At 41.5% G+C, this 18,112-nt stretch overlaps 1 protein-coding gene across 2 annotated transcripts in view; it reads right to left on the reverse strand.

The window, feature by feature from the left end:
- rbpjb (recombination signal binding protein for immunoglobulin kappa J region b) overlaps positions 1-18,112 on the reverse strand; it is a 106,285-nt gene that overhangs the window by 43,129 nt on the left and 45,044 nt on the right. For both annotated transcript variants that reach the window (XM_080189179.1, XM_080189188.1), the window contains exon 4: positions 7,272-7,437. In XM_080189179.1, the coding sequence (XP_080045305.1) occupies positions 7,272-7,437 (166 nt within the window). The remainder of the gene's footprint in view (positions 1-7,271; positions 7,438-18,112) is intronic.

Genomic DNA, 18,112 nt, shown 5'->3' on the forward strand with positions numbered 1-18,112 from the left:
TTAACCAGTCATGTCACTTCACTCTGGCACAACCGTAGCAAATAATTGCAAACATTTTAAAAGTTAAGATAAACACATACATGACGGTTTCTACTTGGAAATCAAGATTGGATTATTTTCTGTACAATTTTACTTACTTCTTAACTAAAACTATACAGAGGGAAAAAACTTGATAGGTCACATTATAAAATATTACAGCACATTCAGTTCATCAAATTTGTGCTGCAATTATTCTCCAAGGCCAATTAGCTTAATGCCATTTTTTTTTGTTGGTCCACTTTCACTTTGTATGATGATACAGCATTGGAATTTATCTGAAAAATAAATTGTTCATGGATTTCCAAGTATTGCCCAATAGTACTTCAGGCAGTTGATTGATTAGCAGAATTAAAGAATCCCTACAGTGCAGGAGGCCATTCGGCCATCAAGCCTGCACCAACAATGATCCCACCCAGCCCCTATCCCCATAATCCCATAATCCCATGTATTTACCCTGCTAATCACTCTAACCTACACATTTTGAGACACTAAAGGGCAATTTAGCAAGGCCAATCAACCTAACTTGCACATCTTTGGACCGTGGGAGGAATCCAGGGCACCTGGAGGAAACCTACGCAGACACGGAGAGAACGTGCAAACTCCACATAGACAGTCAACCGAGACCAGAATTTAACCCAGGTCCCTGGCACGTGAGGCAGCAGTGCTAACTACTGTGCCACCCTCTTGGCTAATGTGCTTCTAAAAAAAAAATGGATTGCTTTTTCCCATTTCTGCAACAAGATCAACTGTTTCAATAAGTTTCTGGCGGAAAGTTACACATTGCATAGAATCCCTACAGTGCAGAAGGAGGACATTTGGCTCATCGAGCCTGCACAAACAGAAATCCCACCCAGGCTGTATCCCCATAACTCCACATATTTACTCTGCTAATCCTCTGACGCGAAGGGTCAACCAACCTAACCCACACATCTTTGGACTGTGGACATCTTTAGACATTCTAATATTCTCCACATCATTTTTTTCTAAACATCCCTTCCATTGTGATTATGTGTTGTTTTAATATCTCAGTAACGCAGGGAAAGCTACTCAATCAAACCATTCGGAATGTTGAGGATCTCTAGCAGGTTAATAGCCTGCTTGGCCATAGTGTGAAATTCTAAACTTTTCTTCACAACTATAATTTTGATTCGAGGCAACACTTGAGCTTAGTTTTATTGCACCTTCTCATGGCTTTGTTTCCTTTCAGGTGCCAAAACCTGTGCACCAAAAGCAACGTAACTAGATCACTGTACAATTTGACATTAACTCCTTGTTTGTGTATTTGAGGGCACACGGAAACCAGCAGATGATGCTTCCTCAGTGGTTTCTATTCTTGAGGACCAATTTGGAGAGATAAACTTCAGACTTTTCTATAAAATTGTTGCAACATCCAAGAATCTGAGGTAAGCAAAGCAACATGATATTACTTTGGACTAGATGTCTGGACTCTGCATAATAGATATTCAGGGCCAACTGCTAGGTTCACAACCTAGCCTTTGTTATCCATTTCTGATTTTCATCCCAATGAGCAATTGGCGAACTGATCAATTTCAGACAACAAACTTGATCTAATGTCCTGACATAAAGCCATTAGTATCTTAAATGCTAACTTTAAATCAATGCTTTATTGAAGGCTCTCAAATACTTCAACAACTCTTTTTAGAACATAGAACACTACAACTCAAACAGGCTCTTCGGCCCACAAGTTGCACCGATCATATACCTACCTACCAAGCCTACCTATAACTCTTCTGGAGATATTCCAGCCTTCCTCTGAACAAAGAGTCAAACATGCCCTTTTATTTGTTAAATGTAGTAAATGAATGTACAGCTATAAAAACCATACACAATTCAGAAGTGTGGGTCTTAAATGAAACTTGTTGTAATGTGCCTAAAAATATCATGAAAGTAGAAACTAACTATAGGAAGGATTACTACTTACGTGGAGAAAAACTGCAGCAGGCGACAGTGCAGAGGGACCTCGGGGTCCTTGTGCATGAGTCGCAAAAACCCAGCTTGCAGGTGCAGCAGGTGGTCAGGAAGGCGAATGGGATGCTGGCCTTCATAGCGAGGGGGATTGAATATAAAAGTGGGGAGGACTTGCTGAGGCTATATAGGGCATTGGTGAGGCCGCAGCTGGAGTACTGTGTGCAGTTTTGGGCGCCGTACTTACGCAAGGATATTTTGGCCTTGGAGGGAGTGCAGAGGAGGTTTACTAGGCTGATACCAGAGTTGAGGGGGTTGAGCTATGAGGAGAGGCTGAATAAACTAGGCTTGTACTCGTTAGAGTTTAGAAGAATGAGGGGAGATCTCATTGAGACGTATAAGATGATGAATGGGATGGATAGGATAGAGGTGGAGAGACTCTTCCCGCTCAGAAAGGACAGTAGGACTAGGGGGCACAGCCTCAAAATAAAGGGGGAGCGGTTTAGAACGGAGTTGAGGAAGAACTTCTTCACTCAAAGGGTGGTGAATCTCTGGAATTCTCTGCCCGTTGAAGTGGTGGAGGCTACCTCGCTAAATATTTTTAAGAAGCGGGTTGATGGGTTTTTGATAAGAGGGGGGATTAGGGGTTATGGGGAGAGGGCGGGAATGTGGAACTGAGCCACGACAGATCAGCCATGATCTTATTGAATGGCGGGGCAGGCTTGAAGGGCCAGATGGCCTACTCTTGCTCCTATTTCTTATGTTCTTATGTTCTAAAGAGAAAAGCTTGTTGTAAAATATAAACTTAAAAAAAAAACTATGAATTATCAAGGACCAATAGTTACATTGAAAATGAGCAATGAAGTCAGTTCAAAATGGCTTTGCCTCATGGTGAGCTGCTGCAAAAAGCACAGATGAGAATGAGGATACAGGATACCAACACAAGAAAGTTAACTTGCAAACTGCAGAAATTTGAGCCAATTTTTCAGAAGTAAAATAAGTACTTCAAAATAAGTACTCCTGCCTGAGTACTACTGGGGGGGGACAGCTCACCCGAGGGAGGCAGCAGTGGCCAGGTCTCTGGAGCTGAGCCAGTATGTCAAAAAATTAAAAAAAAGAGAGCAGAAAGGTAGTATTAATAGGGGACTCCACAGTGAGGGGGGCGGACAGGCGTTTTTGTGGAAGTAGACGTGAGTCGCGGATGGTGGTTTGTCTCCCTGGAGCAGGAATCCGGGATGTCTCTGGGCATGTCCCAGACATCCTGAAGGGGGAGGGTGAGGAACCGGAAGTTGTAGCGTATATCGGTACTGCTGACGTAGGCAAGAAGAGGGAGGCAGTCGTGAAAAGGGACTATAGGGAACTGGGTAGGCAGCTGAGGAAGAGGAAAGCGAAGGTAGTAATCTCAGGATTGCTGCCTGTGCCACAGGAGAATGAGGGCAGGAGTGGAATGAGGTGGAGGCTGAATGCGTGGCTGAGGGACTGGAGCAGGGGGCAGGGATTTCGGTTCCTAGATCATTGGGACCTCTTTAGGGGCAGGTGTGACCTGTACAGTAAAGTCGGGTGGCACTTGAATCCCAGGGGGACTAATATCTTGGTGGGAAGACTGGCTAAGGCTACTGGGGGGACTTTAAACTAGAAAGGATGGGGGGAGGGAATTGTGATGGGGAGACTGGGACCGAGGAGGTTAGCTCCCAGGTAGGGAAGGACTGCAGGCAGTATGAGAGGGAGGTTAGACAGGGGGTGGAGAAGGGAAATGCCCAGACTGAGGGGCTGAAGTGTATCTATTTTAACACCAGGAGTGTAGTAAATAAGGTAGATGAGCTTAGGGCGTGGATTGCTGCTGGGGAATGTGATGTGGTGGCCATTATGGAGACTTGGATGTCTCAGGGACAGGACTGGGTACTTCAGGTGCCAGGATTCAGATGCTTCAGGAAGGACAGGGAGGGAGGCAAAAGGGGTGGTGGAGTGGCACTATTGATCAGGGACAGTGTCATGGCTGCAGAGAAGGAGGATGCCGTGGAGGGACTATCTACAGAGTCTCTGTGGGTGGAAGTTAGGAACAGCAAAGGATCGAAAACTTTGCTGGGTGTATTCTATAGGCCGCCCAATAGTGACAGGGAAGTTGAGGTGCAGATAAGGAAACAGATTCTAGAGAGATGTAGTAATAACAGTTGTCGTGATGGGAGACTTCAATTTCCCAAACATCGATTGGAATATCCCAAGGGTAAGGGGTTTGGATGGGGAAGAGTTTGTTAGGTGTGTTCAGGAAGGTTTCCTGACACAGTACGTGGATAAGCCTACAAGAGGAGAGGCTGTACTTGACCTGGTACTGGCGAATGAACCAGGACAGGTGACGGATCTCTCGGTAGGAGAGCATCTTGGGAATGGTGATCATAATTCTATCTCCTTTACAATTGCATTGGAACGAGATAGGATCAGGCAGGCTAGGAAGGTGTTTGTCTGGAGTAAGGGGAAATACGAAGACATCAGGAAGTTAATTGGACAAATAAACTGGAAGGAGGCATTCTTGGGGAAAAGTACCGAAGGAAGGTGGCGGATATTCAAGGAATGTTTGTCTGGAGCTCTGCACGACAACGTTCCGATGAGACAAGGAGCTTTTGGTAGGTCGCAGGAACCATGGTGCACGAAGGCTGTGGTGAACCTAGTCAGGAGGAAAAGGAAGGTGTACAAAAGGTTCAGGGAGCTAGGAGATGTTAAGGATCTTGAGGAGTATAAGGATTGTAGAAAGGAGCTTAAAAGGGAAATTAGGAGAGCCAGAAGGGGTCATGAGAAGGCCTTGGCGGGTAAGATTAAGGAGAATCCCAAGGCCTTCTATAAATATGTGAAAAGTAAAAGGATGAGAAGAGAAGGGATAGGACCTATAAAAGGTGAAGGGGGAAAGGTCTGTGTGGAACCAGAAGAAATGGCAGAGGTGCTTAATGAGTACTTTGCCTCAGTATTCACGGTGGAAACTGATCTGGGAAATTTTGCAGCAGGTTTGCAGCAAATGGAAAAGATTGAGTATGTGGATATTAAGGAAGAGGATGTGTTAGAACTTTTGAATTCTATCAAGATAGATAAGTCGCTGGGACCAGATAGGATGTACCCCAGGTTACTGTGGGAGGTGAGGGAGGTGATTGCAGAGCCCCTGGCGATGATCTTTGTGTCGTCAATGGAGATGGGAGAGGTTCCGGAGGATTGCGGATGTGGTTCCTATTTTCAAGAAAGGGAACAGAGATAGCCTGGGAAATTACCGACTGGTGAGTCTGACCTCAGTGGTTGGTAAGCTGATGGAGAGGCTTCTGAGGGACAAGATTTATGAGCATTTGGAGAGGTTTGGCATGATCAGAAATAGTCAGCATGGTTTTGTCAAGGGCAGGTCGTGCCTTACGAGCCTAGTTGAGTTCTTCGAAAATGTGACTGAACACATTGACGAAGGAAGAGCAGTGGACGTGGTGTACATGGGCTTCAGCAAGACGTTTGATAAGGTCCCCCTTGCAAGACTTCTTGAGAAGGTGAGAGGGCATGGGATCCAAGGGGCTTTGGCCTTGTGGATCCAGAACTGGCTTGCCTGCAGAAGGCAGAGAGTGGTTGTGGATGGGTCTTTTTCTGCATGGAGGTCAGTCACCAGTGGAGTGCCCCAGGGATCTGTTCTAGGACCCTTGCTGTTTGTCATTTTCATAAATGACCTAGATGAGGAAGTGGAGGGATGGGTTAGTAAGTTCGCCGATGACACGAAGGTCGGTGGTGTTGTGGATGGTCTGGAAGGATGTCAGAAGTTGCAGCGGGACATAAATAGGATGCAGGACTGGGCGGAGAAGTGGCAGATGGACTTCAACGCGGATAAATGTGTAGTGGTCCATTTTGGCAGGACCAATGGGATGAACGAGTACACTATCAAGGGCAGGAGTCTTAGCAGTGTTGAAGAGCAGAAGGATCTTGGGGTCTAGGTCCACAGGACTCTTAAATCGGCCTTGCAGGTGGAGGATGTGGTCAAGAAGGCGTATGGTGTACTGGCCTTCATTAATCGAGGGATTGAGTTTAGGAATCGGGAGGTAATGCTGCAACTTTATAAGACCCTTGTCAGTCCTCACTTGGAGTACTGTGCGCAGTTCTGGTCGCCTCACTATAAGAAGGATGTAGAAGCTATTGAAAGGGTACAGAGGAGATTTACAAGGATGTTGCCTGGATTGGGAGGCATGCCTTATGAAGACAGGTTGAGGGAGCTGGGACTCTTCTCCCTGGAGAGACGAAGGTTGAGAGGCAACCTGAAAGAGGTTTATAAAATGTTGAGAGGAATAGACAGGGTGGATTCTCAGAGGCTATTTCCCCGGGTTGAAATGGTCGCTACAAGAGGACACAGATTTAAGGTGCGGGGAGGAAAGTACAGAAGTGATGTTAGGGGTAAGTTTTTCACTCAGAGGGTGGTGAGTGAATGGAATCCGCTGCCGTCAGTGGTGGTGGAGGCAAACTTGCTGGGGTCTTTTAAAAGACTTCTGGATGAGTATATGGGATTTAATGGGATTGGGGGTTATAGATAGGTCTATGGATTGGTAGGTATTGATGTGATCGGTGCAACTCGTGGGCCGAAGGGCCTGTTTGTGCTGTAGTGTTCTATGTTCTAAAATGAGGCCAAAACAGCTTTCAGCGTAAGAGACAGTAGATTTGCCCAAGTGAAGGGGAGAGCAGCACGAGTCTTCAAATAATGTTTACCCAACAGCTCAAGGGTTGGGCAACTGGAGCAGAAACATTTCAAGAAAAAAAAAGTGTCTATTTGCATACAGAAGTTAAACAAATAATTAAATTCAGATTCACAGGAACAGCAGTAGGTCAAGCACCTCCATAAGACTATCCCACCACTGAAATTAGATCATGGCTGATCTGTATCTTAACTCCATATCCCAACAATGATACCAAATAAATTATGTCAATCTGCCTTTAAAGCTTCAAGTGTTTCAACATCCAAAGCATTGCAGGAGGATAATTCCAGATTTGTATTACAATGGGTTTTGCCACTAAATAGCCTAGGTTTGATTTTAGATTTATATACTCTTATTCTTGAATCCCCCATAAGAGGAAAATGTTTCTCTGAAGCTAACCTATTGAATTCTTCTAACATTTCAAAACATTGATCAAATTACCCCTGGATCTTCCACACAAGACTGAAAACATATTTTAACATTAATGCTACCATTAAAGCATTAAACATTTAAATTCATACTTTGTTTACCTTTATACTTGCAACACCAATTCATAATTGTTGTTTAGCAGTATCTTGGGTCAAATAAAAAGCCTACATGGCCTACCTTTCCTTCCAGGTTAAGTTGCTGCATTTCTTGATCACTATTTCCAATCCCAATAAATGCGCATGGTTGTGATTCTTGTTCATTGCATCCATCTCGTTCCATTTGATCTTTCTTTTTCTTCCATCCACTGCCCATTAGATATACACATGGTGGAGGGCAGAAAAACCTGCAACATAAAACACTCTTAGAACAAATGTGCAAAAATGTCAGATTCTGGATTAACATTTAACACTACTCTTTCCACTTACTCTCTACAATCTAATGAATTTCCTGGCATTTTCTGAGTTTGCACGTACAATGGGAAATTCATGTAAATCAAAATAATACTCAACACTCACCAAACCGCACTTTCACCCAGATTATAATACTACTGAACCATTACTGGCCTTTACTACAGTTCCTAAATCAGTCAATGCTATGGCACACAACTACACATAGCATGCAAATATTTTCTTCTGCATATAAGTTAAAAATTCAATAGCATCTTAACAAGTGCACATGTATTACTTTAGCAGTTTTTAATCACTACAGACTAATGAAGTGCCATTGTTTCACTGGTTGAACGACAAACACTATTGCACTTTTCTGCGGCTCTACAATGCATTATAATTGAAATCAACTAAACAAATGAATAGTCAGAAGCTAGGTATACAGCATCCGTACCACATTATTTTAATGAAGCTCGATTTTTAAAAATAGTGTTTTGTATGTACTGCACTATTATTGCTTGCATCACAAGTTTTAACATTCAGTACTACACATTTGTAAACGTAGTAGCAAAATGACTTCAAGGTGACTAAGTAAACAAACCTTAAAAATCCAGGTTAGCTAATCCCAATGGCAACATTTTTTAATATATGACTCTTCACAGAAGAGCAGTTAACCATTATGCAGCACAGAGAAAATTAAGTTACTTTTTTGTCCAAACAACTCTCCTCATTTAGTGGTCATTTAAAAATACTAAACAAAAATGCATCACCTTGGATATCAATGAAAGCAAACTTATTCCAACAAAGAACTGGACTCAGGATACAAATTAATTAAAAAATTTAAAATGGCCATGCTAAATTAACCCGAATGCCAGGGGGATTAGCAGGATAAATATGAGAACTTACAGGGATAGTGCCTGGGTGGGATTGTGATCAGTGCGGACTCAATGGGTCGAACAGCTTCTTTCTGCACTGTAGGGATTCTATGACTCTATGAGATTCAAATTACAAGTTGTCTCAACTTCCCCGGCCAGATAAAAGACCTTGTTACGTGGCTTGGTCCTGCAACTGTCTTGCTAAACCAATTAAACATTGACAAAGGCAATTCATTGGCTTCCTACCACTACTGACACCTCCATCCATCCCTGACTCCGAGTTTTCCTGCTCTTTTGCTCACTTTTTTGACCCCAACTGACTCTTCCAGGATTCCTGCTGCAAATAATCAATCCCGCTGGCTACCCGCACAATTAAGTGTTAAAAGTCTGCCATTGCCGCATTTCAAGTTCAGGAACCTCAGGACCAGACCAACTCAGCTGTGAGTATGTTTGGCCTATCCTGTCTTGTATTCTGCCAGCCACCTTCACCAATCAACTCTCTCTGACCCTTTGATCCTCCTGTTTTACATAAGAACGTCATCAACTTTAATGAGGTAAGGTAATAGGTTGCAAGATACAAAGAACAAAAGAACAAAGAACAACCCAGCACGGGAAACAGGCCCTTCGGCCCAACGAGCCTGCGCCGCCGCACCCTCCTACACCTACCCTGCCCTGTGTGTATGTGAGTGGAACCCCTAACTTAGCCAGATTCAGGGGAGAATAGTGTCAATTTGGTATACCAATCAGCCTAAGAGCACATCCTTGGGGTGTGGGAGGAAACCCACGCAACCACAGGGAGAATGCGCAAACTCCCACAGACACAGGCCCAAATCCATGTATCTGCACAGCTAGCAGTGCTAGTCACTGAGCTGTTGCGGCGCCCGTCTACTGGTCCAGGATTAAGCACACACACCGACACGAAGTACTAGGCCACTCCCGGAACCTCCAAGAGCAGCCCACGCACGACCCACCGTGTGCATGCCCCTCGTTTGACAACAAGGTGGATCATACGGTTAGAATCATAGTACTTTTGAGTTTCATTTTACTGGAAACTGCTGAAGGTATAATTTTTCTGAGAGCACAATTGGTGGAATGATTATTCTTGGATGATAACTGCTGTATCAAGTTCAGAAAGAAGCCATAGTCAAAAGTATTAAAGATATCAAAACACAACAGACTTTTAGTTCCCATCTGATTGAGATTGCTGTAAACCGTAAAAGGTCAAGCAAAGACCTACCAATTCTTCACAATGGTAAGTAGACTGAGTCAAAATACTGGAGTTGAAGCCATCCAATATATGTCATTGGCCATACAAGTAAAAACCAGACTTTCTGGTTTTGTACTCTACTAGTCATAGTTTTGGGCTTTTGCTGAAAATTAATGTGTCAAAGTATCAGAGATGTACCATGAGATGGTGAGAGAAAGGTGGGAATTAAAAGCAAATTTGGAGAATTTTCCCAGCTGATCATTACCATTCTTTGTTTTTTTTATTCTATACATGATTATTTAATTTTATCTGCTCTCTATCTTCTCTCATACCCTCCCTGAAACACCCAGATTACAAGGGTACCTATGTCAGTCTCCTATTTATTGACCACAGCTCAGCCCTCAATACCACTATTCCCACAAAACTGATTTCCAAACTCCATGGTCAGGGCATCGGCACTTCCCTCTGCAACTGGATCCAGAACACAATCAGGAAGGATAGCAACAACACCACCTCCACGATCATCCGCAACACAGGTATCCCACAAGGCTGTGTTCTCAGCCCCCTACTATATTCCTTACACACCTATGACTGTGTGGCCAAATTCCCCTCCAATTTGACTTTCAAGTTTCATGACGACACCACCGTGGTGGGTTGGATCTCAAACAATGACGAAACAGAGTACAGGAATGAGATTCAGGATCTGGTGAACTGGTGCAGCAACAATAATCTCTCCCTCGATGTCAACAAAATGAAGGAGATTGTCATTGGCTTCAGGAAGCATAAAGGAGAACATGCCCCTGTCTACATCAATGGGGACGAAGTACAAAGGATTGAGAGCTTCAAGTTTTTAGGTATCCAGATCACCAACAATCTGTCCCTGGTATCCCCATGCTGACAGTATAGTTAAGAAAGCCCACCAACCACTGTCTCAGAAGACTAAGCAAATTTGACATGTCAGCTACGACTCTCATCAACTTTTACAGATGCACCACAGAAGGCATTCTTTCTGGTTGTATCACAGCTTGGTATGGTTCCTGTTCTGCCCAAGACTGCAAGGAATTACAAAAGGTCATGAATGTAGCCCAATCCCTCTCACAAACCAGCCTCCCATCCACTGACGCCGTCTACACTTCCCGCTGCCTTAGCAAAGCAACCAGCATAATCAAGGACCCAAACACCCTGGACGTTCTCTCTTCCAACTTCTTCCGTTGGGAAGATACAAAAGTCTGAGGTCATGTACCAACTGACTCAATAACAACTTCTCCCCTGCTGCTGTCAGAATTTTGAATGGATTTACCTTGCTTTACCTTACCTTGAAAGTTGATCTTTCTCTACACCCTAGCTATGACTGTAACACTACATTCTGCACTCCCTTGTTTCTTTCTCTATGAATGGTATGCTTTGTATGTATCACACACAAGAAACAATAGTTTTTACTGCATGTTAATGTGACAATAATAAATCAAAATCAAACCTTTTTATTCCACCCCTCCCCATTTTAGCAGCATAAAGCCCATCACATTTGTACCTCCCTTCAGCTCGAAAGAGTCATTATCTGACTCAAAACATTAAGTCTCTTTGCCATAGTTACAACACTGTTTCCAGCACTTCAGATTTAGAGCATCTGCAGTATTTTGCCTTTACTTAAAACATGTCTCTTGACAGAGACTTGTTTTTCTAAAGGGTCACTGCAACATGAATGGTGAAACTTTGCTACAATAGTGGACATAGAAGTACAAAATTCCAATAATTCTCAATACAACTTACTCACCTGTGGCCATTATACAAAGGATGTCATTGTAGCTGTTGTTGGTTTCCTGCTAATGTTAAATCACACTACATCAAATTCTTAGAATTTAAAACTAAGTCTTGTGGTTAACCACCAGACACAATTTCTGCCATGAATGCATGACAAGTTGCACTACCCAAGCTTCGCTTGTTTTGACTATTTTAAGCATCTGCACTAAGGTAATGAACTTCTTTTGAATGGATTTGTTGCCATATTTCTGAGCCGACCCTGCTTACTCTGCTTAAAAATTCTCGTTTTCTCAAATCACAACTGATTTCAGATCCATGCAATGCATGATTTTTGATCACGATGCCAAGTATACAAGATGGAAACTTATCTCACACCAATTATATCACAGTGGGGAGTTCATTGTCTACTCTCACCACAGCACAGGCAAAATAATGCATATCTGAGGTAACCCACATATTAAGAATATGTTTCTGTGATTTGCTATTGACACTGAAAATCCACAACACTGATCCGACTGAAATTTGCCAAGCTTCAAATTATTTTTTACTTTGGATTGTCCTTTTTGCTAGCTAATGTAAATCTTATAACACAATAATCATTGCCTTCTAAAGCTCTCCTATTGACACACAATTCACTTGACCCACCTCATTCTCCAGAACCAGGCCCAGCAATGCAATTTCTTGCTGGTCCAAAGACGAACTGATCAAACAAATTCTCCTGAACATAATTTCAGAAACTCTTTTCCCCTCTCTGCCCTTCACACTAACCATCCTAATAAAGATTGGCATTGTAATAAAGTTCTCTTTTCATCAATACTTTATAGGTCATGAACATTTCTACTTTCCCAGCAAATTTGCTCCCCTGGCTTGTTCCTCTTTGTTTCCCACTGGTTTTGTGAGTTACAGAATACAGCTGGTCGTGGAATAGTACATCTACTGTTTCGTAACATCCTTCACTATAACACTTGCCTTAATCAAACTGCCATCCATCCTCCCATCTGTCTTTCCCTATCGTTCCTGAGCACTTTGTAATCAGGAATGTTTAATACCAGCCCTACCCTTTTTTGAGCAAGGTCTCTGTTATCACCACATCATTATTTTCCATGTGGCTATCTGCAACTGCAGCTTTGGTAGACTTGAGCAATAGATTTTAGTTTAATTTAACCATTTTTGGGACTTTTCACGTTATATCCACTGCTGTAAGCTAACAAGGTCAAGATGCCATTTTGTAATAACAGTGGGTTAAAGAAGCCATTTTGTATGTACTTTATAAATATATCAAGATTACTGTATAATTAACCAGCCAGAAACAATGATTAAATAAACACAGTCTCAACAATCAAGTAGTTATTAAGACTAGATATTCTAATATTTGCAGTGTAAAATATTAATTTTGCTGTTGGAAGTACCAGTCATAGGAACATACGGCATTCAGTAATCAAATGGGACATGGGCCTCATTTGTCCTTGGCCATCTGGGGCAGGCGCAGGAGAATGAATGAAGATTTGTACATTCAATTAAAAGGAAGGTGAACTCTCTCATTATTCCATGGAGCAAAACAATGTATGTAAATAGCAAAATCCAATAAAATTAACCTGGTAATAACACATGACCAATTGGCTAATTACAGCAGGCTTCATTTAGAGATGAGGTGATCCTAATTCAAGGGTTAAAAATGGGTTTCAGGAACCAGCTTGTTGCTTGCAAATTTGACAACAATTTTGGACGTATTGAGTGCTCCTTGGGGAGGATTTCAGGAAATCACTGTCGGTTCAGGAAGCTGAAGTAGATTAATACTTCTACTTGGCTTGATTATCTAATCAAAGTTGTGAAAGTCAGTCATACATTTGATAAGTATACCTTTTTCCCTTTTAAAAAAATCAATTTATAAAATCTATTATTCAGTATTCTGCTTTTGTCTTCATTGATTAAAGTCATATCAGAACTAAAATGAATCTACTGAGTTAGAGAGGACAGGGTCACATAACACAATGTAAAAGTTAAGACAGCTCACTAACCTTATTTCTATCACACTTGTGACTTCAACACAGAATGTAATGTGAAAAGGCGTGAAGTTATCCAGTTGGTAGAAAAAACAAAGGCAGAGCATTTCTTAAATGGTGAGATGCTGGGAAGTGTCAATATCCAAAGGGATCTGGGTGTCCTTGGTCATGAGGTACTAAAAGCCATCATGCAGGTGCAGCAAGCAATTAGGAAGGCAAAGGATGTGTTGGCCTTCATCACAAAGGGATTTGAGTGCAGGGGTAAAGATGTCTTGCTATCATTATATTGATCCTTGGCGGGGCTGCACCTGGAATATTATGTACAGTTTTGGTTCCCCTCATCTCAGGAACCATCTACATGCATAGGGACTGAAACTGAGGTTCACTCGAAGCCAAGGGACCGTGGAGCTGTCTTACAAGGAGCGATTCAGGAAACTGGGTCTGTAATGTCTAGAGCTTTAAAGAATGGCAGGTGATCTCATTGAAACTGGCAAAACCCTTAAAAAGGGCATGACAGTGTAGATGCAGATAGGATGTTTCCCCTGGCACTAGAGGGCAGTCTCAGAATAAGGGGGCAGAGTATTTAAGATTGATAAGAAGAGAAGTTTCTTCACTCAAAGGGCGGTAAATTTTTGGAATGTTTATACATAACCATTGAGCAAATTCAAGACAGAAATCAATGGATTTCTGGATTTTGATGACATTCAAGGTTGGGGCACAGTGCTGGAAAGTGCCATTGAAGTAGATGATCAGCCATTACTAAAAACGAACATCGAAATGGGCTCAAAAACAGAAAACGTTCAAAATCTCAGCAGGTCCGACAGCATCTGCGGAGAACAGAGCTGACATTTCAAGTCTGGATGAGCCTTTAATAGAGCTGTGGAGCAGGCTTGATGGGCTGAATGGTTTCCTCATATGTTTTGTTCCTATCTACTTGCACCGTAAATCTAATTTTAGCCTCATTGCCTTTTTTGACCCCATCTGATACCTTAGGTATTTCTTGCTGTCATGCTTTCTCTCCCTTCCAATCATTTTGTGCCCCTTGATTCACCTTTCCAATACAACCCGCTTGTTCCCATCCCCCTGTCAAGTTAGTCAAATCTTGTTCAAAAGTACTAGCGAACTGTCCCATCAGGACAATAGCACAAACTAAAGGAATAACTTTTAAATATCAAAGTTAATTAATTTAGGTAATTAGCATACTGTTACAAGATGCCATCCTCAACAGAACACGGAAATTGTCTTTGGGAAATGATAAACACCATAGATTCCAGATTGGTGAGCAAGGCAAGCTCTGTAACACAAACAGATCTGTGAAGATTTAACAAATGGTCATTAAGAATTCTAATTGGTCTGTTTGAGAGAGTCAAAATTTATGTTCCTCATCAGGTACTAAATGACAAATTAAGAGGTTATATAAATATTGTCCTCTGATTTATGGGAAACAAAACAAAAAACCCAAAATACTGCTCTTATGTGATCTGACTGCATAGGTGAAACTGGGATTCCCACACTGGCGTGTATAGATTCTACCAATCCCAATGTTCTAGAAATCTAAAGTCTTCCCCACACTACATAATTTCTCCCAGCCACATATTCATCTACTCTATGTTCTTTTTTCTATGCTCACTAGTGTGGGATACTGGGAGTAATCTAGAGATTGCTAGCATTGAGGTTTTGATTGCTAGTCTTCCCAGTTCATTCACTCAAGCTGGCTCCTAACTGCAACATGACCACAGCTGATTTTCTGCTCTAACTCCACTTTTCCACTTAATCCCTTGTCCCTTTATTCCTTGAGACACCAAAAATCTACTTCAACCTTGAAGGGACAACAATGGAGCATTCATAATTTCTAGGTACAGAGCTCCAACTGAATGGAGATATTTAGTTCATTTCAGTCCTGAATGATTGATCCCTTATTCTGAGACTATGCCCCTGTATTCTAAATTTCCTAGCCAAGGGAAGCCAACTACTCAGTAACTAAAAAAAGAAAAAATATTTGGACAGAGAAATGTTATGGTGCAGATCATTCAGCCCAATGTGTACGCATCGGTTTTCCAAAGGGGCAATTCACTTAGTGCCATTCTCCCATCTTCTCCCCGTAACCCCTGCACAATTCTTCATTTTTTAGATAACTGTAGAATTCCTTTTTGAATGCTTCAATTGAACCTGCCACCACGTACTCCGGCAGCACGTTCTAGAAAGTGATCACTTGCTGCGCAAAGTTTTTCGTGTTCATTTTGTTTTGTTTTTAACTCATTACTTTAAATTGTCACTGTCAAGATTCCCAAAAAAAGGACAGAGAATTACATTACTTCTATCCTCCAGTTTTCACCTTTCTCATCCAAAAAACTTCTAAAATAAATGATATTATATTTAAATCTGTGTGAATTTATAGAGTTATGATCTGGACTACATTTCTTGAAAGGCTTAAGTAGGTTTGATAGTGACTTTTAAAAAGAAATTGGATAAATATTTAAATTGGAAAACTTGTGGGATAATGGGGAAAGAGCAAGGGAATGGAATATCATATCTAATCCCATAGCACTTACAGAAAGCACAATGGGTTAAAATGGCTTTCTTTTGTGCTGTATGTTTAATACAATGTAAATTGAATATTTAAAATGGCAGATCTTATTTTGTGTACATTAAAATATTTTAGTGGCCTTGGAAATGACCCAACGTTTTACTAGGGTAACTCCTGGGATAAAAGGACTAACTAAATTTGGATTGTATCACCTAGGTGATACAAGGCTAATTTAGCCATGATCTGATTGTGTTTCAAACAATAAAGGGAAGTGATGTTACTTGAGAATGTGCAATGCGCTCTTTCCCTCAAACAGGGAAGTCAGAGAAAGGGGACAGAATCAAAAAATTATAGTAAAACCCATAACAGACATCAAGAACAACCTATTCAAAAGAAATTAGATAATGTGGAATACCCTCTTGCATTAATTGCTTAAGGGACAAGTAGTAGTAGTGAAGAATTGTTTTTCAGAATGGATGGATGAATACAGAAGCCCACCCCTCCCACACCCCCAACAAGCCTCAATATTTAATGACCTATATTTGATTATACAAAGCATAATTTCAAATCTGCAGATGACAAGAAACTCATGTAAACTTATCAACTCACAAGCAATTAAGGATGAGCAATAACACTGACCTTGTCAGCAACACTTGCATCCCGTTTAAGAATTTGAAAAGTGAAAATATCAGCAGACTTTGAAATTGTGCAGACAAGCTTGTGAAAATGAGCAAATACATGCCAAATGAAAGTTAATGCAGAGAAGTATGAAGTGATACATTTTGATCAACAGAATGAGAAGTAATTATTGAAAGCAGCAAGATAAGTTAATTAAGCTAGGTAAAAAAAGACATGTGGGATCCCTGGCTTTATAAATAGAGGTGGATGCTCAAACCTGTAATCACTGGTTAGGCCTCAGTGCAACTACTGTGTCCAATTCTGGGTGTGAGAGACTTGGAGAAGGCGCAGATAGAATTTTTGTGAATTGTTCCAGGGATACAAAGAAATCAAAGCAGCTAGGATAGTTCTTGAGTAGAGATGGTTACAGGCAGCAGAGTTTGGAGAGTTGTTCAAGGATTCCGATAGATCTTCCCAATCTACTTTGTTTTACTGGTAGGAACACATGTAACCAGGGCCACATTTAGATCTATGGCAAAAGAACCAGAGGAGATGACGATTTTTAAAAAATTTACACAATCAATTATGATCTGGACTACATTTCTTGAAAGGCTCCTTTAAGTAGGTTTGATAGTGACTTTTAAAAAGGAATTGGATAAATACTTAAATAGGAAAACTTGTGGGATAATGGGGAAAGAGCAAGAAAATGGGATATATCTAATCCAATAGCTCTTACAGAAAGCATAATGGGTTGAATGGCTTTCTTTTGTGCTGTATCGTTTAATATAACGTAAATTGAATATTTAAAATGAAGTGTTTAGTTCAAGAGGAGTATCAGAGAATATACACAAAATGCAGGAATGTGGATAAAAGGCGCCACTGCATTAAAATTGGTAGATTAGATTTAATGAGTTGCAAGGCCTCCTCTTGGTCCCATGTTTGCCATTTCTTCAATCTCCAGTTCTTCGAGAGCAGTAATCCATTTGCGTGACAGCCTCCTGTTCTTGTGTTAACTATTCCAGACTTTCCTATCTAATTGTTTGTCCCCACCATAGTCAGAATATATTCAAATCCAAGAAGCACCTTCTTCAGAAAGTGATGGTCAACGCTATCCACTAAAATGGAGCTCAAATGAAAGTAAAAAGCAATGTCGAATTCTGGGAGATGAAGCTACAAGCCAGTAGAGCATAGACGTTGTAAATACAGGAAGTTGAAGTGCAGTTGTCGAATCTAGTTTGCTGGGAACTGTTACACCACTCAAGATCTGGCCTTTACTATTAAAATAATTAGCACAATGTTAGGATTACAACAGAAGACAAAAAAGTGATTAATTTGTTACTATTAAGCAAAACATTCACACACTTGGGGGTGACATGATGTTTTGGTTGTACACACTGTCCCTTCCTGCCATGCTCTGACCACTGCTTCCCTTATTGCCTTAATATGCTCCCTTGCCTTGTCTTCTCTCTTTAATTCACCATTCAAAAACCCCTGCCCTCACTGTTTAGCTTAAAGCCCTCTCTATATCTTAGAGGTTAGCACTGCTACCTCAACTCCAGGGACCTGGGCTCAATGCCCAGCTTGGGTCACTATCTGTGTGGAGTCTGTACATTCTCCCCATGTCTGTGTGGGTTTCCTCCA

Source organism: Carcharhinus amblyrhynchos, chromosome 1 (assembly GCF_965287045.1).
Source record: "Carcharhinus amblyrhynchos chromosome 1, sCarAmb.v2.hapA, whole genome shotgun sequence".
NCBI lineage: Eukaryota > Metazoa > Chordata > Chondrichthyes > Carcharhiniformes > Carcharhinidae > Carcharhinus > Carcharhinus amblyrhynchos.